This window comes from Rhincodon typus, chromosome 1 (assembly GCF_021869965.1).
Source record: "Rhincodon typus isolate 14 chromosome 1, sRhiTyp1.1, whole genome shotgun sequence".
NCBI lineage: Eukaryota > Metazoa > Chordata > Chondrichthyes > Orectolobiformes > Rhincodontidae > Rhincodon > Rhincodon typus.
Window position 1 is genome coordinate 19,969,778 of NC_063332.1, and position 25,814 is coordinate 19,995,591.

The 25,814-nt window shown below is 44.4% G+C and overlaps 1 protein-coding gene across 1 annotated transcript in view; it reads right to left on the reverse strand.

The window, feature by feature from the left end:
• Positions 1 to 10,871: 10,871 nt before the first annotated feature.
• The window catches only part of LOC109931439 (leucine zipper putative tumor suppressor 3-like), a 62,928-nt gene continuing 47,985 nt past the window's right edge, over positions 10,872 to 25,814 (reverse strand). Inside the window, exon 4 of the mRNA XM_048600471.1 lies at positions 10,872 to 12,869. Coding sequence (XP_048456428.1) covers positions 12,162 to 12,869 — 708 coding nt within the window. The 3' untranslated portion in view covers positions 10,872 to 12,161. The remainder of the gene's footprint in view (positions 12,870 to 25,814) is intronic.

The window sequence follows — 25,814 nt, forward strand, 5'->3', positions numbered from 1 at the left end:
GCTGCAACTTTTGTTTTGATCACAAACCGGAGTATTTTTCTCTTCTATTTTCATGCTTTCCATTGACCTCCAACTCCTTTAATAACTTACATGTCTGTGTAATGTTTCAGTACATCTCTCCATGGGTTGGGTCCAGTGCTGGCGGTAGTGGAGGAGTATCCACCCAGCAGCAAAGATGGCGCCTGAGGATCAACAACTTTGATGTTGTTCGGTGTAGATGGCGGCGAGACGATGGTGGAGCGATGGCAGTGCAGGTGTCATTGACGGTGATGAGCTGGCTCAGGACTGCTGGACTCTCTTTCAGTGATATCTTTCTGTTTTTTTCCTTATTCTCAAATTGTTCAAAATGTCATGGCGACAAATGAAAGCTTTATACTTAATTGTGTTCTTACTGTAATAAATGTGACAATAAAATTTTTAAAAATTATATGCATGAAATGATCTATTATGTTAGCCAATGACACGTCCTCTATTTCTTGGTCTGTCTTCTCCCTTTTCCTGACTCTCTTGAAGCAGTCATCCATTCCTTAGTTACCGCCAGATTCGACGACTCAAATTGGCTCCTGGATAGCCTCTTGCCTGCTATAACATTGAGGTCATCCAAAACACTGTAGTACACCTTGAGCCTATACTCTGTGGACCTTAGAAGACACCATCTCACTCACACATACAAGATTCTGACAGGGGAGATGCTAAAGAGATTGTCGGTTGAGGGGAATCAAAAACGCAGGGGCACTGACTCAGGATAAAGGACATTTAGGTTTGATATGTAGGGAAATGACTTCTGACAGTCATGAGTCCACAATTGGTGAGTTGTGCGCATATTCAAGGCTGTGAAAGACAGATTCTTGTCTGTCAGAGAATCAAAGAATGTGGGAAACAAATACAGGGAATGCTGGAAAGCTATTGTAAAATGAGCACTTTTTATACTTCCAACTGGGATGGAGGAAGACCGTGAGGTCTACTGGCGTTGAAGCCCATTGCAAAAGGCAAACCGGTTGTTAATGACATCAGTTCCTTGTTCAGAAACATTAGCTCTGTTTCTCTCTCCACAGACACTGCCAGTCCTGCTGAGTTTCTCCAGCATTCTCTGTGATTGTTGCAGATTTCCACTATTTTGCTTTTGTTTGAGGGACATGGAAAATGGAGTTGAATCCTTGGTATACAATTTTGCTGGGCAGAGCAGGCTTGATGGGCACAGTGGCCTATTCCCGCTCTTATTGTGGCTAGTGTTTTGTGCATATATCGTAACTTGCACCAATTTCTGTTTATCATACCACACCCCCTCCTCTCACCCCGAGCTCACTGATCAGCCCATATGGTGTTCTGCTTTTTAAAACAAGCATCTGCATCAAAGTAGAAAATTGGTTAAACGTGTGGAGGACATGGGGAAAGAGCAGGGATGTTTGGATACAGGAATTAATACTGTAGGCATCAGTCAACCCAAGCTCACTGATTCCTTGTTTACCAGCTCACCTTTTTTTTCTTTTCATTTGTGGAATGTGAGTGTCGCTGGCTGGCCAGCATTTCTTGCCCATTCCTAGCTGCCCTTGAGAAGGTGGTGGTGAGCTGCCTTTTTGAACCACTGCAGTCCACCTGCTGTGGGTTGACCCACAATCCCATTAGGGAGAGAATTCCAGGATTTGACCCACCAACAGCGAAGGGATGACAATATATTTCCAAGTCAGGATGGTGAGTGACTTGGAGGTGGTGGTGTTCCCATATATCTGATGCCCTTGTCTTTCTAGACGGAAGTGGTCATGGGTTTGGAAGGTGCTGTTTGAGGATCTTTGGTGAATTTCTGCAGTGCATCTTGTAGATAGTACACACTGCTGTTACTGAGCGTCGGTGGTGGAGGGAGTAGACGCTTGTGGATGTGGTGCCAATCAAGCGGGCTGCTTTGTCCTGGATGGTGTAAAGCTTCTTGAGTGTTGTTGGGGCTGCACTCATCCAGGCAAGTGGGGAGTATTCCATCACACTCCTGACTTGTGCCTCGTAGATGGTGGACAGGCTTTGAGGAGTCAGGAGGTGAGTTACTCGCTGCAGTATTCCTAGCTTCTGGCCTGGTCTTGTAGCCACTGTGTTTATGTGGTGAGTCCAGCTGAGTTTCTGGTCAATGATAACACCCAGGATGTGATAGTGGGGAATTCAGTGATGGTAACACCATTGAATGTCAGGGGGTGGTGGTTAGATTGTCTCTTATTGGTGATAGTCATAGCCTGGCATTTGTGTGGCATGAATGTCACTTGCCACTTGTCAACCCAAGCCTGGATATTGTCTAGATCTTGTTGTATTTGAACATGGACTGCTTCAGTATCTGAGGAGTCATGAATGGTGCTGAACATTGTGCAATCATCGCTGAACATTCCAACTTCTGACCTTATGATGGAGGAAAGGTCATTGATGAAGTAGCTGAAGATGGTTGGGCCTGGGACACTACTCTGAGGAACTCCTGCAGAGATGTCCTGGAGCTGAGATGATTGACCTCCAACAGCCACGACCATCTTCCTATGTGTCAGGTATGACTCCAACCACCGGAGAGTTTGCCCCAATACCCACTGATTCCGGTTTTGCTAGGGCTCCTTGATGCCATACTCAGTAGAATGCAGCCTTGATATCAAGAGCTGTCACTTTCACCTCACCTCTGGAATTCAGCTCTTTTGTCCATGTTTGAACCAGGGCTGTAATGAGATCAGGAGCTGAGTGGCCCTGGCAGAACCCAAACTGGGCATCACTGAGCAGGTTATTGCTGAGCAGGTGCTGCTTGATAGCGCTGTTGGTGACACCTTCCAACACTTTACTGATGATCGAGAGTATACTGATGGGGCAGTAATTGGCCGGGTTGGATTTGTCCTGCTTTTTATGTATAGGACATAGTTGGGCAATTTTCCACATTGTTGGCTAAATACCAGTGTTGTAACTGTACGGGAACAGCTCGGCTAAGGGAGCGGCAAGTTCTGGAGCACAAGTCTTCAGTACTATTGCCGGAATGTTGTCAGGGCCGGTAGCCTTTGTCTCCAACTGTTTCTTGATATCATGTGGGGTGAATTGAATTGGCTGAAGACTGGTATCTGTAATACTGGGGACCACTGGAGGGGGCTGAGATGGATCATCCACTCGGCATGTCTGGCTGAAGATTGCTGTAAATGCTTCAGCTTTATCTTTTGCACTGATGTGCTGGGCACTTCCATCATTGAGGATGGGGATATTTGTGGAGCCTCCTCCTCCAGTGAGTTGTTTAATTGTCCACCGCCATTCATGACTGGATGTGACAGGACTGCTGAGCTTAGATCTGATCCGTTGGTTGTGGGATCGCTTAGCTCTGTCTATCACTTGCTGCTTTCGCTGTTTGGCATGCAAATAGTCCCGTTTGGTGTCTTCACCAGGTTGATCCATCATCTTCAGGTATGCCTGGTGCTGCTCCTGGCATGCCTTCCTGCACTCTCCATTGAACCAGGCTTGATCCCCTGGCTTGATGGTAATGGTTGAGTGGGGGATATGCTGGGCCATGAGGTTACAGAATGTGCTGGGGTACAATTCTGCTGCTGTTGATGGCCCACAGCACGTCATGGATGCCCAGTCTTGCATTGCTAGACCTGTGCAAAGTCTGTCCCATTTAGCACAGTGATAGTGCCACACAACATGATGGAGGTTGTTCTCAATGTGAAGATAGGACTTCTGTCTCCAAAAGGACTGTACGATGGTCACTCTTACCGATACTGTCATGGACAGATACAACTGCAGCTGGCAGATTGGTAAGGATGAGATCAAGTGTGTTTTTTCCTCTTGTTGGTTCCCTCACCACCTGCCGCAGACCCAGTCTAGCAGCAATGTCCTTTAGGACCCGACCAGCTCGGTCTGTAGTGCTGCTGCCGAGCCACTCTAGGTGGTGGACATTGACACCCCCCACCCAGAGTACATTTTGTGCCCTTGCCATCCTCAGTACTTCCTCTAAGTGTTGTTCAACATTGAGGAGTACTGATTCATCAGCTGAGGGAGGACAGTATGTGATAATCAGCAGGAGGTTTCCTTACCCATGTTTAACCTGAAGCCATGAGACTTCATGAGGTCTGGAGGCAATGTTGAGGACTCCCAGAGGAACACCCTCCTGACTGTATACCACTGTGCCACCCCCTCTGCTGGGTCTGTCCTGACGGTGAGACAGGACATATCCAGGGATGGGGATGGCGGTGTCTGGGACATTGTCTGTAAGGTATGATTCTGTGAGTATGACTATGTCAGGCTGTTGCTTGACTAGTCTGTGAGACAGCTCTCCCAATTTTGGCACTAACCCCCAGATGTTAGTGAGGACGACTTTGCAGGGTCGACAGGGCTGTTTCTGCCGTTGTCTTTTCCGGTGCCTAGGTCAATGCCAGGTGATTCGTCTAGTTCCATTTCTTTGAGTCTTTGTAGCAATTGATACAACTGAGTGGCTTGCTAGGCCATTTCAGTGGGCAATTGAGAGTCAACCACATTGCTGTGGGTGTGGAGTCACATGTAGGCCAGACCAGGTGAGGGTGGCAGATTTCTTTCCTTGAAGGACATTAGTGAACCAGATGGGTTTTTCTGACAATCGGCAATGATTTCATGGTGATCAGTAGATACTTAATTCCAGACTTTTTTTTATTTATTGAATTCAAATTCCACCATCTGCCGTGCTGGGATTCGAACCAAATAGCTATAAATAGGACCCTGGCCAGATGTTCTTCATCCTGAATAGACCAAAAGACATTCACAGTTCAATAGTGTCCTATTAATGATACCCTAGGACCCATGTAATAAAGTGCTCTTCTGGCATTGTGCATCAATCGGTGTAGCCTTTTTCTGCTTGAGTGCTGACATTAACTAAAGGCAGTGTTGCTTCAAGAATGAGAAATCATCAAGACATTGGGAAAAACTGTTATATATTCACGTTTATTGTTTTAAAATTTAATTCATGAACAGTATACAAGAGTATTTTATGATACAAAAGAATCAACTTTTAATTTATTATATAGATAAGTTGACGTTCAGAAAATTAAAACATGATTTTTTGTAAATGTGACCTCTGGAGACATACTCTTAAAGATGCGTCAAACTCATATACAACTAAAAGGAAATCAGGAGGAATTTTTGAAACTGGATATCAGCTTTCCAATAAAACCATTTTGTTCTGTCTTTAGTTCAGCAAGATCTACCAGCTCCACAAACAACGTGAGCTGTCAGAGTAATATTTACCACATACATTATTGAGGATATTTTTGTTGTGTATTCAATTTTACTTCTTTCCTATCAATTTTCCCTGCTCCAAAATAAAATTCTGCCTTACTCACAGTCCAATAGTGACCGGGCAGATGTTTCTTAAACATGCCCATTTTTTTGGAAGAGGGATGTTTAAAATTATGATGAGTTTTGATACAGAAATTAAAGAGAAACTGTTTCCACTAGCAGGGATCAATAAACAGAGGATACAGATTTAAGAATGTTTGCAAAAGACTCAGATTGGGGAGTCAGAGATTTTTTGTTTAATCAGTGAGTCACTTCCTTGGATGGAGATTGCCTGAAAAGGAAGTGCCCTCGGATTCAATTGTATTTTAGAAAAGGGAGTTGGGAAAATGCATGAAAGATGAAAAGAAAATGAAGGGTTTTGGGAAAGGGCAGGGGAGTTAGTCTAATTGGACAGTCCATTAAAAGTGTTAGCAGAGCCACAAATGGGCTGAATGGCCTGCTTCAGTGCTGTATTATGATTCTGTGGGAAGGCAGCTACCTTCCAGAGTCTAGAACCACATGGGGAAATTGAGGGGACAAACCTGCATCTGATCCATTGTGTGCCACAACAGATTGTAACCCTGACTCTTTGCCACGTCTTTAAATTCACGCATTAGCTTTTTCACTAGATTCACACTCACCATGTTCCAAATATCTCTCCTGAGTTTTAACATACACATGAATTTGTACCAAAACATCGTGGGAGAACTTACAAACTTTCCAGTGACAATTATTGTAACAGTTCCTGGTGAACAAGTTTATCTCTATGTTTTGTTGCATGTGATCTTGATTTGATCATCTAAATGTCATTATCCACTGGAAGAAAATTGGGTAAAAAGTGCTTCTTCATCAGTTTCCCAATAGGAATTTGTTTCACTATACATCACAGCTCATTGATCCTCATGCAGCTCCTCCTAACCATAGGTATCTAAAAAATACAGCAGTCAATTCTGGACAAAATGGCAAAACAATCACAGAGCAACTTTGAGAGATCTATGCTGAGGGATTTACTGTAAAAGTAGACATTGCCCACTAATAAATATTATTTTTACAAGTGTGCCATTATATGCTTATTGCTTTGTTTCTAAGACTATCACTCTGGCTGTGCTGTACAACCTGTCAGTATAAATATTCTCCCCTCTGAGAAGGTGGACTTGAAGTCAGCACTCACACTGCCACAGGCTTGGGTGGCACCCAATGTAAACTCAAGTGGGTTTCAAGAACACAAGTCTTACGGCTCACAGGCAGCAGTAGCTTTCCAAGTTATACTGACATCAATTTTCACCCAAAACTGCTTTGTGCGAGTGCAAAACTAGCAACACAGCCACTCGCACACCCAGATCTACGGCCAGAAGCTAAGTTTTCTGAAGTATATAACATCTTATGCATTGGCACATGGCTCACAGGGCCCAATAGATTCCTAATTTTTGAAACAAATGCCTCTGAGACATCAGTGGGGAAAAATAATCTCTTTCTACATTAAATAAACTTTGGTATAAACTAAAGTGCTCAAGATAATTCAACATGTCATAGAGGGAGAACCCAGAGGAAACCAGAAACGTACTGACTGCAATACAAATATTCCACCTATTTTTTATTTTATGTAACTTATCATGGAATCAGCAATCAATGTTTTAGAATATAAAGCTTGTTAATAGGCACATAACATATACAGGGTTGAGGAAACAAATGGACATTGTGTCAGCTTTGAATGGTCTAAAGGGAATTACCAGCTAACTACTCACAAGATTATCCCAAAGTGAGACAGGATCCATGAACTATCAAATGAGATTTCCCTATTGGAAAGAAATGAGCAGGAACAAATGGGTCATCTGCAGAATGTCAAGATACAATGTGTGCTGGGGTCTGCGCTTGGCCCTCAGCTATTTAAAACCTACATCAAAAGGACCAAGTGAACAGCATTCATGTTTGCTGGAGAGACAAAGCTAGGAGGAAAGGCAAGCGATATGGATGATGTAACAAGGCTGCAAAAGTCAAAAATTGGACAAGGCAGATGGACAATAATGTGGCTTCAGTGAGATTATACTTGCAGCAATGTCCATAATTCTGGTCTCCTTATTGAAAAAAGATTTGCTCAAGGAGAACAAAAGAAGTTTAGAGGAAGGGTCACCGGACCCGAAACGTTAACACTGTTTTTTCCTTTACAGGTGCTGCCAAACCTGCTGAGCTTTTCCAGCAACTTTGTTTTTGTTCCAAAGTTTAGATTAATGCCTGGGATAAGATGACTATCCTCCAAGAAGAGATTAAGTAGAATATTCTCAACAATTTAGAAGAATGGGAAATTACCTAATTGAAGCCTGTAAAATTGGCAGTGGGCTTTACAGATGATGTGAGGGGAGGCAATGGCTTAGTATTATTATTGCTAGACTGTTAATCCAGAGACCCTGGCAATGTTCTGGGGACCCAGGTTCGAATCCTGTTATGGCAGATTGGAGAATTTGAATTCAATAAAAAAAATCTGGAATTAAGAGACTAATGATGACTATGAAACTACTGTGGGAAAAACCCATCTGATTCACTAATGCCCTTTAGGAGAGTACAGTCCTTATCTAATCTGGCCTTCATATGACCCCAGGCCACAGCAATGTGGTTAACTCTTAACTGCCCCCTGGATAATCAGGGAGGGGCGATAAATGCTGGCCTAGCCAGCAACACCCTCATCCCATGAATGAATAAAAAATGTTGTAAGGCTGCTTTGCTTGGTCACAGAGTCAGAAACTAGGGCTCAAACTTCAGGATAAATGTTGAGCCATTTAAAATTAAGATGAGGAGAAATTTCTTCATTCAGAAGATGGTGAAACTTTGGAATTCTTGGACCTGCGAGCTGTGGATGCTCAATCAATGAGCAGATTCTAGTTTGAATTGACAGATTGAGGACATTAACGGAATCAAGGGATATGGGTCAAGGGGAAGAGTGGGACTGATGGAAAGGTTTGGTTATGAGTTTACTGAATAATGCAGCAGGTTCATTGGTCCATATGGCCTACTCTTATCTCATTTATAGAGCACCATCATGTGTGTAAACTCACCAGCAAACATTCACCATAGACCTTGGGCCTAATTTCCTGTGGGTTTTCCAGTGAGGTGCCATAGAGGGCATTCTGCATACGCTAAGGGTGGATTGCATTAGACATCGAACAGTACACCATTAAAGATGCATGAACCACCAGTCCTGAATGTTCACATTACCCCTGTCCCACACTGTGGGACTGATTCTGGCTCTTCTGAGTCCGATGGGCAAAATAAGGCTGTTCAGAATTTCAGGGTCTGTACCTGTCCTGTGACCCATTGGCATGACAACAAATTGGAAAATCGCAATTACAATACGAGTCACAATGTATCAGATATAATGCAAAACTCACAACATTCAAGCCACCCGATATGCAGCACAACCTTCACAACCATTCTTGATCTTGTAGCATTCCCCATTCACAGCATTTTACCCATTGCTTTAGGAGGGAATTAGGCAAAACTAAAACAAGAATGATTGGTGATGTTGTACAGCGTCAAATTAATTTTTAGTCACACACTTGCAAATCGTACTTTGTATCTTATAAGTTTGACAGGTTCTTACTTAACTTCAATGACCTTATTAGGCTCTGCCAGTTAAGGATCACTTGTTTCCTGGTGATGCATTAAATTAACTGTTACACAGTGCTGGGAGAAAGATGTGCAGCATCTGAGAAATTGCATTGTCTAGTTGTACAGGAAATCCTTAGAAATCATGTAACTTTAGCATGGATAATGTTTACCTTTAAACACAGCACAGGCACATATATTTACACAGAACTACACAAGCTCGACTCAATATTTACAAATGAACAAATTAATGGATAATTCATCTTTTCATGTGGATGATACAATGGATAACAGTCAATAGCCAGTTATTCTGTGAAGGCTGATATAGTGATGCACAGTTTTCAAATGACAGAGACTGATTCTTTTTATTCTTGCTGGTGCCGTTATATGATTTGGATGCAAATCATTGAACCACAATTCTTCTTTATTCCTCACAGTCCATACCTTTAATACCAACAGAGGTGCAATTGGCTGAATGGCCTCCTTCCATGTTGCATGATTCCAGGATTAATTTCCTGATTGGGTGATCCTAATCAATTCTCTTTTATCACCAAGAATTTTGAGGCAGGGAAAAGGAAGAAATGAGTGAAAACTACTAAGGTTTAGGACTCCACTCAATTTAAAAGGGCCTGTGTTGAGTTTCACAATTCTAATATCCAGCTGCAAAGCCACATAAGCTTGCTGGTTACATATTTGAGGCACAGATGATATTGTTTTCCAGATATGCTGTTATCTCCAGACTTTACTCAAATGCTTTTACCTCTAATGTAATATAGAGCAAGATATAACTGGAGTAAGAATCGATTTCTAAGTTTTTCTGTGTGTGTTTAGAGAAGGCAAAATTTAAAAAGATAAGGATATGAAGAAAAGGAAGGACATTGAGACTAAAGCTGTTTTTTAAAGACTGGCATGCAACTTTTTACATTTTGGGAAAAAAAAGTTAACACTTTTGTATTTGGAAATGTGGTTTGGACTTCTTGACTCTAATATGACATTAGGTATTGACCTTTCAAGATAACAAAAGCTATTGACAGCTAAATTCTTCCTGATGGTAGAGGCAGAACTTGGAAGGAAGGAATGATGGCAGGAATTCTTTTTTTCCATCCAGAGGGAAAACAGACTTGTGGAAAATCCTCCCACTGAAGGCCATTGAAGAAAATGGCCACAGAGTTTGAGGTGATAATTAGATTTGTTTCTGGAAGGAAAAAGGATGGTGAAATATGTTAAAATGCATGAAAATCAGGATGAAGACCTTTTGTAAGCAGTTTTTCATAGGAAATATAGAAGAACTAAACAGAAGAGGAAACTGAATGGTTAAAGTCTCAGGGATTGTTAATGCACAACATGGTAGTATTTGCAAAGTTCACTGCACCTTGATGCTTCTATCTAAAATTTGTGTTGGCATTCTAAATGAAGGTGTTAGCTTCAAGTTTTAGATTGAACAGCATTCATTGATTGAAATCTAAAATCTCTGTGGCAGCATTTATAAGATGGGAAACTGATGGATATGCCACTTCATTGTGGAGCAATGCGCTGTATCTGGTTCTATGATGCACTGTGCGGCCTTCACAGAGACAGATGGGTTGTACAGGTTGTACAGGTAGTTGGTGAACTTCCACACTGCAATCTGCAAGGGATCATTCACACAGAATGTCATCACAAGCTGCCTCTTCATTTCCCAATCAGCTGCATGTGTGCCCAGGCTGCGTGCCCCAGCCACTGTGCTCAGGGAGCACTGGAGTTGGCTAGTTGGCACTTTGGGCCCATTTCACAATTCAATTAGATCATGGCTGATCTCTAACGTCATTGGTGTGATCTCTAACGTCATTGGTCCGCCTTGGTAAAATATGACAATATAAAGTGAGACCATCCTGAAGTAAGACACTCCATGATACGAGGTGAGTGTGAAGCCCTCTGTCGATGGCTGCAAGTCTTCATGGAGCCGGTGGCTTTGCACCCACCCATCCCCCTCCCAGCTGGGATGCAGAGAGGTGAGCACATCTCCGGAGGGCCAGGAAGGAATGGCTTGGTTATAAAACACTCTAACTTCAAGATGTACCCTCCACCACCCATCTCGGAGCCTACTCTAAGTTCCAACTCTAAGTGCTGCTGATATAGCAGTTCTCCAGTCAAAGTGGCGCCACCAGCAACAGTGGCCAGAGCTGGGGACAGCAGCCTTCCCCCATGGAAGCCAGACAGAGGCAATTTTGCCCAGTTCTGACAGGTCTGCCAGGTCTGCCTAAGGGGGACGGTGAGCCACGATTGAGAGACCAAGGAGTGGGGAACAAAAGGTGGGGGCACTGCTGGGCAACCACTCCCCCACCCCCACAATCAACCTTGAGCTAACAGAAACATTGGCAAGATTTACCCAGTAGCCTGACACATGGCTTGGGCATCCTTCCATTGTTAGTAAAATACCAGCAGCAGGCGAAGTCTGGCCTTCGGTGGCTATTAATTGGCCACTTGAGGGCCTCATCAATGTTTCTGGCGTACGAGTCATTGGAAGACCTGACTGAAATCCATTGTATAAAAACTGAAACAGTTTGGAAAAGTTCTGAACGTCAAGCAGCAATATCTGAGCTGGGGTAAAACAGAGTTAAAGTTTCACGTTCCTTTGTACCAGGGTTAGAAGACGTTAGAGAATGAACTTGTGTTCAACAAGTGCACAGTCAGGGGATGTGAGAAGTGATAGGAAGGTGCAATGAGCTGTTGGAGAACAGAATGAAAGGGGAATGTCCAACAGGGGACAGAAACAATTCACCGACTGATGGATCTAACTGACACCACCGACCCAAGGAGCACTTTGCAGCTTTTCAGCTTTCTGTCTGTTTTATTATGATAGGATGTTGGATTCCCAGCCCAAAGCTGGAAGAGACATGGGCAGTAGGGCACAGTGCCAAGCAGGGAAATGACTACGCTGGCATATACCACTAGCCACACTGGTACAAACCGGGATGGAGTGGGCCAGAGGCCGCCTGACCCCTCTACTCCACGTCAGCAGACGATGGGGAACAGAAACTGAACTTTAAAGAGGATTCACTGCAAAGGATGGTTGGGGGGAGGGAGGCTGGCATTTAACTTAATCCACAGCCAATTTCAAAATAAAATAGAGGCCAAATTTGTGGCATTCAATCTTAACATAGCCAATTTCAAAATAAAATAGAGGCCAAATTTGTGGCATTCAATCTTAACATTGCACTGAAACAGAAACAAAATACCAGATGCCTGTGAATTGAACAGGCAAATAGGTTTAGGCAGAGCGTGGAAACCGTCCCACTCCGTGTATCAACATAAAGAACAGTCAGCGTCACAGATTATATTTCGGTGGATTCGATCCGTTCGAGTCGCGATGGTGTCCATTGCTTCATTTCGTCGGCAGTGGGTGAACTGGCCTTTGTGTTTATCTCTCCCAGTTTGCTTTCCAGCGCCTGGTTCTTCTGGTACATTTCCACATAGTTCAGCTGCAGCTGCTTCTGATATTTGATGACTTTCTCTTTCTCATCCTGCCACGTCTGCCTCTCCTCCTCGAACTGTGCCACCTGCTGCTCATGCTGCTGCCTCTCTAGCCTCAGCTCTCCCTGCAGCCGTTCAATCTGCTTCTTCAGCGCTTTGACCGTGTCCTCGTTCTGCCGCTGCATTTTCGCCTCGTCACTCTCGCAGGCCAGCTCCTCCCTCGGCTTGTCCGCTGATTCTTCGCTGTCCCAGTTCTGGTGGACCCTGGCGGCCAGTGCCTGCTTTAATCCGCAAATCTCCGCTTCGTTCTGGCCTAGCTTTTCCCGCAGGAGTTGAGCCTCGCTGGTTTTCCTCTGCAGCTCATTCTCACACACTTCCAACTCAATGCCCTTGGCATTGACCGAGTCCTTCAGTATGAGGACTTGCTCCTCTTTGGCCCGCAACGCTGATGTTGCCTCTTTCAGCTGTGTCCTCAGAGCCACCATTTCATTCAGTTTCTGGGCCACGTCAGCTTGGGAATCTTTCATCTGCTGCTTCATTAGGGAGATCTCTCCGGCTTTCTGACACACCTACCAGACAAATACACAACATGAGAGAACAGCAGTCCAGGCAACACCTCAATCTATTAACATCCCCACCCTTGTTTGCCAATGCCTCACAACTTCCCCATTTCCCTACCCCCACAAACTCCTCCAGGGAGTCCTCAGCAATATCTATACTAATGCAACTCTGGCCTCAGGAGCAGCTGCCGTTTTAGCTTCACCTTTGACAACCATGCCTTTAGCTGTGTGGAGCCTGAGTACTCGAATCAGCCTTAGGAGTGGCATGGTGCCCAGGTTTGATTCCAGCCTCGGGCGACTGTCTGCGTGGAATTTGCACATTCTCCCCGTGTCTGCGTGGGTTTCCTCCAGGTGCTCCGGTTTCCTCCCACAGTTCACAAATGTGCAGGTTATGAAATGCAAGGTTACAGGGAAAGGGTAGGGGGAAAGGGTAGGAAGGAGGATGTGCTGGAAATTTTGAAAAACATGAGGATAGATAAGTCCCCTGGGCCAGACAGGATATAAATAAGGTTTCTACGGGAAGCGAGGGAAGAGATTGCTGCCCCTTTGGCAATGATTTTGCATCCTCACTGTCCACTGGAGTAGTACCAGAAGTTTGGAGGGTGGCAAATGTCATTCCCTTGTTCAAGAAAGGGAATAGGGGTAATCCTGGGAATTACAGACCGGTCAGTCTTACTTCTGTGGTGGGCAAATTATTGGAGAGAATTCTGAGAGATAGTATTTATGATTATTTGGAAAAGGACAGTTTGATTAGAAATAGTCAGCATGGCTTTGTGAGGAGCAGGTCATGCCTCACAAGCCTTATTGAATTCTTTGAGGATGTGACAAAACACATCAACGAAGGTAGAGCAGAGGATGTGGTGTACATGGATTTTAGCAAGGCATTCGATAAGGTTCCACATGGTAGGCTCATTCAGAAAGTAAGGAGGCATGGGATTCAGGGAAATTTGGCTGTCTGCATACAAAACTGACTGTCCAATAGAAGACAGAGGGTGGTAGTAGATGGAAAGTATTCAGCCTGGAGCTCGGTGACCAGTGGTGTTCCGCAGGGATCTGTTCTGGGACCTCTGCTCTTTGTGATCTTTATAAATGACTTGGATGAGCAAGTGGAAGGGTGGGGTAGTAAGTTTGCTGATGACACAAAGGTTGGTGGAGTTGTGGATAGTGTGGAGGGCTGTTGTAGGTTGCAACGGGACATTAACAGGATGCAGAGCTGGGCAAAGAAGTGACAGATGAAATTCAACCCAGAAAAGTGTGAAGTGATTCATTTTGGAAGGTCGAATTTGAATGCAGAATACAGGTTACTGGCAGGATTCTTGGCAGTGTGGAGGAACAGAGGGATCTTGGGGTCCACGGCCATAGATCCCTCAAAGTTGCGACCCAAGTTGATAGGGTTGTAACGAAGGTGTATGGTGTGTTGGCTTTCATTGGCAGGGGAATTGAGTTTAAAAGCCGTGAGGTTATAAAACTCTGGTTAGACCACACTTGGAATATTGTGTTCAGTTCTGGTCACCTCATTATAGGGAAGATATGGAAGCTTTAGAGAGGGTGCAGAGGTGATTTACCAGGATGCTGCCTGGACTGGAGAGCAGGTCTTATGAGGAAAGGTTGAGGGAGCTAGGCTTTTCTTACTGGAGTGAAGAAGGATGAGAGGTAACTTGATAGAGGCGTACAAGATGATGAGAGGCATAGATAGAGTGGATAGTCAGAGACTTTTTCCCAGGGCGGAAATGACTATTACGAGGGGGCATAATTTTAAGGTGATTGGAGGAAGGTATAGGGGAGATGTCAGAGGTAGGTTCTTTACACAGAGAGTGGTGGACGGTGGATAGCGCTGCCGGCAGTGGTAGTGGAGTCAGATACTTTAGAGACTTTTAAGCGACTCTTGGATAGGCACATGGAGGATAGTAAAATGTAGGGTATGCAGGGTAGATTGATCTTAGTATGATAATAGGTTGGCACAACATCGTGGGCCGAAGGGCCTGTATTGTGCTGTACTGTTCTATGTTCTATGTTCTAATGCTCTGTATCATTGAAGCATTAACACCTTTCTTTTGGATTCTTCCTGCTGACATTTCACATTTTTCCACATCATACTCGTTTGACAGATCTTTGTCCACTCACTTAGTTATTCTTTGCAGCTGTCCCTCTGTCCTCTTCAAAGTTTATTTTTCTACCCATCTTTGTGACATGAGTGAATTTAGTTAACACACCTTCCATCCCTTCACCCAAGTTATTTACATCAATTGAAAAAAGTTGAGGCCTCAGCACTGATTCTGTCACTCTGACCACACATTACATCTTGCCAAATAGAAAATGACCCATTTAAGTTTAAACTTTGTTTCTTGATGGCTAGCTAGAGTTCTACCCATGCCAATGTGTTATCCAGTGGAGAGTCATACAGAGTCATAAAGCACGAAACAGGCTCTTCAGCCAAACTCATCCATGCTGACCAGGTTTCCTAAACTCAACTCGTCCCATTTGCCTGAATTTGGCCCATATCCCCTTTAACCTTTCCTATCCATATACCAGTCTAAATGTTGTAATTATACCCACCGCTACTACTTCCTCTGGCAGCTCGTTCCATATATGCACCACCCTCTGTGTGAAACTGTTGCCCCTGAGGTCCCTTTTAAAATTTTCCCCTCTCACCTTAAACCTATGCTCTCTTGTTTGGACTTCCCCATCCCTGGGGAACAGACCTTGGTTACTCAGCCTATCCATGCCCCTCTTGATTTTATAATCTTCTATAAGGTCACCCCTCAGTCTCTGAAGCTCCAGGGAAAAAAAGCCCCAGCCAATTCAGCCTCTCCCCACAGCTCAAACACCCCAGTCCTGGCAACTTCCTTGTAAATCTTTTCTGAACCTTCTCTAGTTTAACAGCACCTTTCCTACTGAAGGGTGACTCGAATTGTGCGCAGTATTCTGAAAGTGGCCTCAACAATATCCTGTACAGCTACAACATGACATCCTAACTCCTTTACTCAATGTTCTCACCAATGAAGGCAAGCATGCCAAACACCTTCTTCGCCACTCTGTCTACCTGTGACTCCACTTTCAAGGAACCTGCACCCTGAGGTCTCTTTGTTCGGCAACACCTCCAGGGTCCTACCATTAACTGTATAAGTCCTGCCCTGGTTTGTCTTACCAAAATGCAGCACCTCACATTTTTGTAAATTAAACTTCATTTGCTGCTCTTTGGCCCATTGGCTCATCTGATCAAGGTCCCATTGTACTCTGAGGTAAATCTCTTCCCTGTCCACTGGACCAATTTTGGTGTCATCTGCAAACTTACTAACCATAACCTCCTATATTCACAACCTAATCGTTTATATAAATGACAAAAAGCAGTGGGCCCAGCACCAACCCTTGTGGCACACCACTGGTTACAGGCCTCTGGTCTGAAAAGCAACCCTCCACCACCACCCTCTGTCTTCTACCTCCGAGCCAACTTTGTATCCAATTGACTAGCTCCCCCTGGGTCCCATGTGATCTAACCTTACTAACCAGTCTACCCGTGCTGAACCTTGTCGGAGGCCTTGCTGAAGTCCATGTGCTTGGTAAAGGCAAATTGAAAGGAGAATGCGAAAGCACAAAGCCAGCAGTAAGGAAAGAACACAAGCTTTTGCAGCAACAGTTGGACAGAGTTGAGACTTCTTCCAAAATTCCAGCTTCACCAACTGAAAGCAAAACCTGGAAACCCTGGGTCTGTGCAAGCCTGACTCCACCCACTCATGCTTCTTTTGTCTACTTTAATAAAAACAAAGCTAGCTACACTGCTGTGCGCAGAGCAGACAACTCAGCACCAGGTTTACAACACTTGCTTTCAAGAGAAACAAGACAAACGAATCCCTCTTAAAGCCACATCTTGTCACACTCGCAAGTGCTGTACAGCTGCACTAAAATTCTCCAATTTTCCCTCACTATCCTGAGGAATTCCTGGAGCGATATGCTGAGAACTCTCACCTTAAACAACCTTAACCATCTTCCTTTGATGCCAGGTATGACTCCAAACAGTGGAAAGTTTTCCCTCTGATTCCCATTAACTCAAGTTTTGCTAGGGCTCCTCACACAAATGCAGTCTTGATGTTAAATCAGATATGACAGCAACGTTTAAGAGGCATTTAGACAGACATATGAACAGGCATGGAATACAGGGATACCATGTGCAGATAGATGGGATTAGTATAGAATGGCATCATGGTCAGCACAGATATATTGCGCCAAAAGGCCTGTTCCTGTGCTGTACTGCTATACGTTCCATTCTCTAAGGTAATCATTCCAAACATGAGGGAATTTTAGAAAAATAATATCATTGCATTAATTATCTCACTGCCCACTTCTTTTAAGACCCTAGGGTGAAGTGAATCAGACTGAGGACTTGCCAGAATGCAACTCCAATGATTTGCTCACACGCCTTCCCTGGTGATTGTCATAGACTCAGAGTCCTACAGCACGGAGACAGGCCCTTTGGCCCAAACTGGTCCATGCCGAACAAAATGTCCATCCACGCCAACCCCATTTCCCTGCACTTGGCCCGTATCCTTCTAAACGTTTCCTATCCATGCATTCGTGCAAATTCCTTTTAAACATTGTTAATGTGCACACTTCAACCACTTCTGCTGGCAGCTCATTCCATATGCGTACCACCCTCTGTGTAAAAAAGTTGCCCCTCAGGTTCCCATGTATTCTTTTCCCTCTTACCTTAAACTGATGCCCTCTAGTCCTCGATTCCTCAACCCTGGAAAAAAGACTGAGTGCATTCACCCCATCCATGCCTCTCATGATCTTATACACTTCTGCGAGATACCCCCTCAGTCTCCTATGCTCTAAAGAAAAAAGTCCCACATTATCCAACCTCTCCCTAGAACTCAATCTCTTGAGTCCTGGCAACATACTTGTAAATCTCCTCTGCACTTTTTCCAGTTTAATAACATCCTCCCTACAACAAGGTGACCAAAACTGAAAACAATACTCCAAGTGCAGCCTCACCAACATCATGTACAACTGCAACATAACTTCCCAAATTCTATACTCAGTACCCTGACTGATGAAGGCCAGTGCGCCAAAAGCCTTCTTCACTGCCCTGTCTACCTGTGACTCCACTTTCAGAGAAGCATGCATTTGCACTCCAAGGTCCCTCTGTTCTACTACACTCCTTAAGGCCCTACCATTCACCATGAAACTCCTACCTTGATTTGACTTTCCAAAATGCAACACCTCACACTTATCTTCATTAAACTCCATTTACCATTTCTCAGCCCACTTCCCCAGCTGATCAAGATCTTGCTGCAATTTCAGATAACCTTCCTCACTGTCCACAATACCGCCTATTTTAGTGTCATCCACAAACTTACTAATCATGCCTTGTATATTCTCATCCAAATCATTGATATAGATAACAAACAGCAATGGGCCCAGCACCGACCCCTGAGGCACACCACTCGTCACAGGCTTCCAGTCAGACAAGCATCTTTCTACTATTACTCTCTGCTTTATACCATCAAGCCAACTGTGTATTCAAATGGCCAGCTCTCCCTTGATTTCATGTGATCTAACCTTCCAGACCAGCCTACCATGTGGAACCTTATCAAAGGCCTTACTGAAATCCATATAGACTATATCTACCGCCCTGCCCTCATCAACCTTCATGGTCTCTTCATCAAAGAACTCTAACAAATTTGTGAGGCATGATCTCCCACACACGAAGCCGTGCTGACTACTCATAATCAAACCCTGTCTTTCTAAATGCATGTGTTTCTTATTCCTCAGAATCTTCTCAAGTAACTTACCTACCACAGATGTTAGGCTTACTGTCTATAATTCCCAGGTACTTCTTTGCAGCCATTCTTGAATAAGGGCACAACATTCGCTACCCTCCAGTCTTCCGGACCCTTGCCTTGGCTAACGATGATGCAAATATATAAGCCATGGACCCTGTAATTTCTTCTCTAGCCTCTTGCAGGGTTGTTGGATATATCTGGTCAGGGCCAGGAGATTTATCCACCTTCATACATTCTAATACTTCCAACACCACCTGAACTGTGATATGGACTGTCCCCAAGATATCACCACTAACTTCCCCAAGTTCCCAAGTCTTCATGTCTTTCTCCATGCTAAACACAGAGGAGAAATATTAATTGAGCACCTCACCCATTTCCTGTGGTTCCACACATAAATGTCCACTTTGGTTCTATAGGGGTCCTATATTCCCTCTCTAGTTATTTTTTTTCCTTTAACATACTTAAAGAATCTCTTTGGAGTCACCCTAATCTTCTCAGCCAAAACTATCTCATGCCCTCTTTTCACCCTCCTGATTTCCTTCTTCAGTAAATTCCTGTACCCACTACGTACCTCCAGGGATTCCCTTGATCCCAGCTGCCTGCTCCTGAGCCATGCCTCCTTCTCTTTTCTGGTCAAAGCCTTAATTTCGCTTGTCATCTAGGGTTCTCTGCCAACCTTTCCCCCCACCCTCACAGGAACATGAAGACCTTGAATTCTAGCTGTCACACTTTTAAAGGCCTCCCACTTGCCAGAGGTTCCTTTGCCTGTAAACAAACCATTCCAATCAACTCCTGCTAGCTCCTGTCTAATTCCATCAAAATGTGCCTTGCTCCAATTTAGAACTTGAACCTGTGGACCTGTTTTGTCCTTCTCCACAACTGTTTTAAAATTAATAGAACTAATAGAATTAATAGAATGTATCCTTCCTAAACTTCTCCCTCCCTTTATTTCCTGATTTAAAACTATTTTTGGAAGATTCCTTGTGACCTCTGCAGTGAAAACCAATCTAAGATACCTGCTTAATTAATTTGCCATCTCCTTAATTTTCCTTATTAATTCCTAGACTCACTTTGTATAGGTCCACAGTTCATGTTATTAAATCTTTTGTTTTTTTAAATACCTGTAGAATTTTTAATACCTGTTATTATATTTCTGGTGTGCTTTCTTTCATGCTCGAGTTTTTTCCTTCCTCATTTATCTTTTTATCAATCTTTGCTGTATTTAATGTTCAGTTCAATCTCCTAAGTTGCCATCCAAGTTTGCCCAGTTTTTTCTGATGAAGGGTCTACGCCCGAAACGTCATCCTTTCTGCTTCTATGATGCTGCTTGGCCTGCTGTGTTCATCCAGCCCTGCACCTTGTTGTCTCGGATTCTCCAGCATCTGCAGTTCCTACTATCTCTCTTGCCCAGTTATATGCTTTTTGTACTGCTGATTTTGTTGAAGCTTTTCATCTTGCACTCATGAGGACAATTTGCAAGAATATCCATTCAAGGGGAAAATGGACATTTATACTGCACAAAGAGAGAGTGTTGATTGGTTGGCAAATGGACTGATTGAAGGAGATGTTGCCATGGAGAATGCATCAATTAATGATGATTTTGAATGAGGCAGGTTGACTCTGGTTAGAACAGTTTGCATCAAGCAAGGTACTAACGATACCCAACTGGCCCATCCTTGCTAAATTTGTAACCATGTCCAACATGAGGTGTGATTCTGCAGTTGGACATCTGCTGAACAATCCTGAGTTTGTGAAGAATTGTAACCAAGTTGAAAACCAATTTCAGGTTGTCAGTTGGGCTTACAGCATAACACACTTATATGTACAGGAAGCTCCATAATTAATAAACAGACCCCTGTTCTTTTTTGCAGGCAGAAAGAACAACTGCATGCAATGCACCTGTTTCAAGCAAACAAAATATATGACAGCCATTCACGAGCTCATTTCTTGGGGCAATGCTCTGACCAATCCGAGTCAACCTGCTTGGTTTAAAATTCAAACAAAACCTGGTTGTAAGCTGTTAATCCTCATTAACTGGTACAATTCCTTTCAGTTGTTTCAGCGGCGGGAGTCCGGGAGGAAGCGCGAGGGCAGCCTGGGAAGGTGAGCTTTTCGATTATAAAAGTCTTACCTCGCGTGACTCCATTTTCGGAGTGAGTAAGTGAGGTAATATATTTGGGCGGTTGCTTTACCCGAAACACTACCTAGGTAGTGTCTCCCACCCATCCTCCTCCTCTAACCAAAAAAAAAAGGGTTCTGAGCGCTGATTTGGTAAGGCTACTAGTTTTTTTTTTAATTTGTCTGTTTGGGAATTCAGAACAGTGGGAATGGATGTTAGGGCAGTTGTATGCTCCTCCTGTAGAATGTGGGAGGTAAGGGTCACCACTAGTGTCCCCACTGACTTCATCCGCGGGAAGTGCACCCAACTCCAGCTCCTCGGAAACCGTGTTAGGGAACTGGAGCTGGAGCTGGATGAACTTCGGATCATTCGGGAGGCTGAGGGGGTAATTGAGAGGAGTTACGGGGAGGTAGTCACACCTCAGGTAGAGGAAAAAAGTAGATGGGTTACAGTCAGGGCACGGAAAGGGAACAGGCAGACAGTGCAGGGATCCCCTGTGGCCATTCCCCTCAAAAACAAGTGTACCGTTTTGGATACTGTTGCGGGGGACGACTTACCAGGGGTAAGCCATGGGGTACAGGTCTCTGGCACAGAGTCTGTCCCTGTTGCTCAGAAGGGAAGGGGGGAGAGGAGGAGAGCATTAGTCATTGGGGACTCCATAGTTAGGGGGACAGATAGGAGATTCTGTGGGAACGAGACAGACTCGCGGTTGGTGTGTTGCCTCCCAGGTGCCAGGGTCCGTGATGTCTCGGATCGTGTTTTCGGGATCCTTAAGGGGGAGGGGGAGCAGCCCCAAGTCGTGGTCCACATAGGCACCAATGACATAGGTAGGAAAAGGGATGGGGACGTAAGGCAGAAATTCAAGGAGCTAGGGTGGAAGCTTAGAGCTAGAACAAACAGAGTTGTTATCTCTGGTTTGTTACCCGTGCCACGTGCTCGCGAGGCGAGGAATAGGGAGAGAGAGCAGTTGAACACGTGGCTACAGGGATGGTGCAGGAGGGAGGGATTCAGATACCTGGATAATTGGGGCTCATTCTGGGGTAGGTGGGACCTATACAAACGGGAGGGTCTACACCTGAACCAGAGGGGTACCAATATCCTGGGGGGGAAATTTGCTAATGCTCTTTGGGAGGGTTTAAACTAATTCAACAGGGGGATGGGAACCTGAATTGTAGCTCCAGTGTACAGGAGGTTGAGAGTAGTGAGGTCATAAATAAGGTTTCAAGGTCGCAGGAGTGTACCCGCAGGCAGGAAGGTGGTTTGAAGTGTGTCTACTTCAATGCCAGGAGCATCCGGAATAAGGTGGGTGAACTTGCAGCATGGGTTGGTACCTGGGACTTCGATGTTGTGGCCATTTCGGAGACATGGATAGAGCAGGGACAGGAATGGTTGTTGCAGGTTCCGGGGTTTAGATGTTTCAGTAAGATCAGGGAAGGTGGTAAAAGAGGGGGAGGTGTGGCATTGTTAGTCAAGGACAGTATTACGGTGGCAGAAAGGACATTTGATGACAACTCGTCTACTGAGGTAGTATGGGCTGAGGTTAGAACCAGGAAAGGAGAGGTCACCCTGTTGGGAGTTTTCTATAGGCCTCCGAAAAGTTCCAGAGATGTAGAGGAAAAGATTGCAAAGATGATTCTGGATAGGAGCGAAAGTAACAGGGTAGTTGTTATGGGGGACTTTAACTTTCCAAATATTGACTGGAAACGCTATAGTTCGAGTACTTCAGATGGGTCAGTTTTTGTCCAATGTGTGCAGGAGGGTTTCCTGACACAGTATGTAGATAGGCCAACAAGAGGCAAGGCCACATTGGATTTGGTACTGGGTAATGAACCAGGCCAGGTGTTAGATTTGGAGGTAGGAGAGCACTTTGGTGATAGTGACCACAATTCGGTTACGTTTACTTTAGCGATGGAAAGGGATCGGTATATACCGCAGGGCAAGAGTTATAGCTGGGGGAAAGGCAATTATGAGGCGATGAGGCAAGATTTAGGATGCATAGGATGGAGAAGGAAACTGCAGGGGCTGGGCACAATTGAAATGTGGAGCTTGTTCAAGGAACAGCTACTGCATGTCCTTGAGAAGTATGTACCTGTCAGGCAGGGAGGAAGTGGTCGAGCGAGGGAACCGTGGTTTACTAAAGAAGTTGAATCACTTGTCAAGAGGAAGAAGGAGGCTTATGTAGAGATGAGGCGTGAAGGCTCAGTTAGGGCGCTTGAGAGTTACAAGTTAGCCAGGAAGGACCTAAAGAGAGAGCTAAGAAGAGCCAGGAGGGGACATGAGAAGTCTTTAGCAGGTAGGATCAAGGAAAACCCTAAAGCTTTCTATAGGTATGTTAGGAATAAAAGAATGACTAGAGTAAGATTGGGGCCGGTCAAGGACAGTAGTGGGAAGTTGTGCGTGGCGTCCGAAGAGATAGGAGAGGTGCTAAATGAATATTTTTCATCAGTATTCACACAGGAAAAAGACAATGTAGTCGAGGAGAAGACTGAGATACAGTCTATTAGACTAGACGGGATTGAGGTTCATAAGGAGGAGGTGTTAGCAATTCTGGAAGGTGTGAAAATAGATAAGTCCCCTGGGCCGGATGGGATTTATCCTAGGATTCTCTGGGAAGCTAGAGAGGAGATTGCAGAGCCTTTGGCTTTGATCTTTATGTCGTCATTGTCTTCAGGAATAGTGCCAGAAGACTGGAGACTAGCAAATGTTGTCCCCTTGTTCAAGAAGGGGAGTAGAGACAACCCTGGTAATTATAGACCAGTGAGCCTTACTTCGGTTGTGGGTAAACTGTTGGAAAGGATTATAAGAGATAGGATTTATAATCATCTAGAAAGGAATAATTTGATTAGGGATAGTCAACACGGTTTTGTGAAGGGTAGGTCGTGCCTCACAAACCTTGTTGAGTTCTTCGAGAAGGTGACCAAACAGGTGGATGAGGGTAAAGCGGTTGATGTGGTGTATATGGATTTCAGTAAAGCGTTTGATAAGATTCCCCATGGTAGGCTATTGCAGAAAATACGGAGGCATGGGATTGAGAGTGATTTAGCGGTTTGGATCAGAAATTGGCTAGCTGTAAGAAGACAGAGGGTGGTGGTTGATGGGAAATGTTCATCCTGGAGTTCAGTTACTAGTGGTGTACCTCAAGGATCTGTTTTGGGGCCACTGCTGTTTGTCATTTTTATAAATGACCTGGATGAGGGCGTAGAAGGATGGGTTAGTAAATTTGTGGATGACACCAAAGTCGGTGGAGTTGTGGATAGTGCGGAAGGATGTTGCAGGTTACAGAGGGACATAGGTAAGCTGCAGAGCTGGGCTGAGAGGTGGCAAATGGAGTTTAATGCAGAAAAGTGTGAGGTGATTCAGTTTGGAAGGAGTAACAGGAATACAGAGTACTGGGCTAATGGTAAGATTCTTGGTAGTGTGGATGAGCAGAAAGATCTCGGTATCCATGTGCATAGATCACTGAAAGTTGCCACCCAGGTTGATAGCGTTGTTAAGAAGGCGTACAGTATGTTAGGTTTTATTGGTAGAGGGATTGAGTTTCGGAGCCATGAGGTCATGTTGCAGCTGTACAAAACTCTGGTGCGGCCGCACTTGGAGTATTGCGTACAGTTCTGGTCACCGCATTATAGGAAGGATGTGGAAGCATTGGAAAGGGTGCAGAGGAGATTTACCAGGATGTTGCCTGGTATGGAGGGAAGGTCTTATGAGGAAAGGCTGAGGGTCTTGAGGCTGTTTTCATTAGCGAGAAGAAGGTTAAGAGGTGACTTGATAGAGACATACAAGATGATCAGAGGATTAGATAGGGTGGACAGTGGGAGCCTTTTTCCTCGGATGGTGATGGCTAGCACGAGGGGACATAGCTTTAAATTGAGGGGTGATAGATATAGGACAGATGTCAGAGGTAGGTTCTTTACTCAGAGAGTAGTAAGGGCGTGGAATGCCCTGCCTACAAAAATAGTAGACTCGCCCACTTTAAGGGCATTTAAATGGTCATTGGATAAACATATGGATGATAATGGAATAGTTTAGGTTAGATGGGCTTCAGATTGGTTTCACAGGTCAGCGCAACATCAAGGGCCGAAGGGCCTGTACTGCGCTGTATTGTTTTATGTTCTATGTTCTAATGAATTACATTAACAGCTTCCCATCAGAGTACACTAGAAAAAGAGTATCTTTTTCAGCAATATTCAAATTCTGTACAACCAAATAATGATTTATATGGGTTATCTCTGAGTTTGAAACTTCCTCTAACCTTTTTGGTTAACCATGGATCATGAGTCCTGTCTTTTATATTTTTCCTTTCTTGTTGGCTTGTGTCTATTCTGTGCCTTTTGAAATATCTCCTTAAGTGTCTGTCACTGCATTTTATTGAACTGTCCCTTAATGTAAAAGAGTGAGACAGTGGATAGCTCTTTTATTCATTCATGGGGCGAGGACATCACTGTCTAGGCAGCATTTATTGCCCATCAGGCAGTTAAGAGTCAACCACATTGCTGTGGGTCTGGAGTCACGTATATACCAGACCCAGTAAGGATGGCAATTTCCTTCCAGATGGGTTTTTCCCCCAATAGTTGACAATGGATTCACAATCATCATTGGACTCTTAATTCCAGCTAGTTATTGAATCCAAATTCCACCAGCTGCCATGGTGAGATTTGAACCCAGATCCCCAGAATGTTACCTTGGTCTCTGGATTGACAGTCCAGTGATAATACCACTAGGCCATTGCCAGGCACAAAGGACTGAATGAGCTCTGTCTGTGTTGTACCATCTTGTCAAGTCTTGAGCTCTGGCCAATATGATCATGGCTGATCTTGACCTTCATCTCCATATTCCTACCCACTCCACATGCCCCCTGATTCTCCAAGAGACCAAAATTCTGTCTATTCCAGATTTAAATACATTCACCAATGGATTCCAAGGATTCAGAACCCTTTGAGTGAAGTAATTTCTCTTCATGTCAGTCCTAAGCATTTGGCCCCTTATCCTGAGACCGTGCTTCTGTATTTCACATTTGCTGACCAGGGAATGGTCTCTCAGTGTCTATTCTAT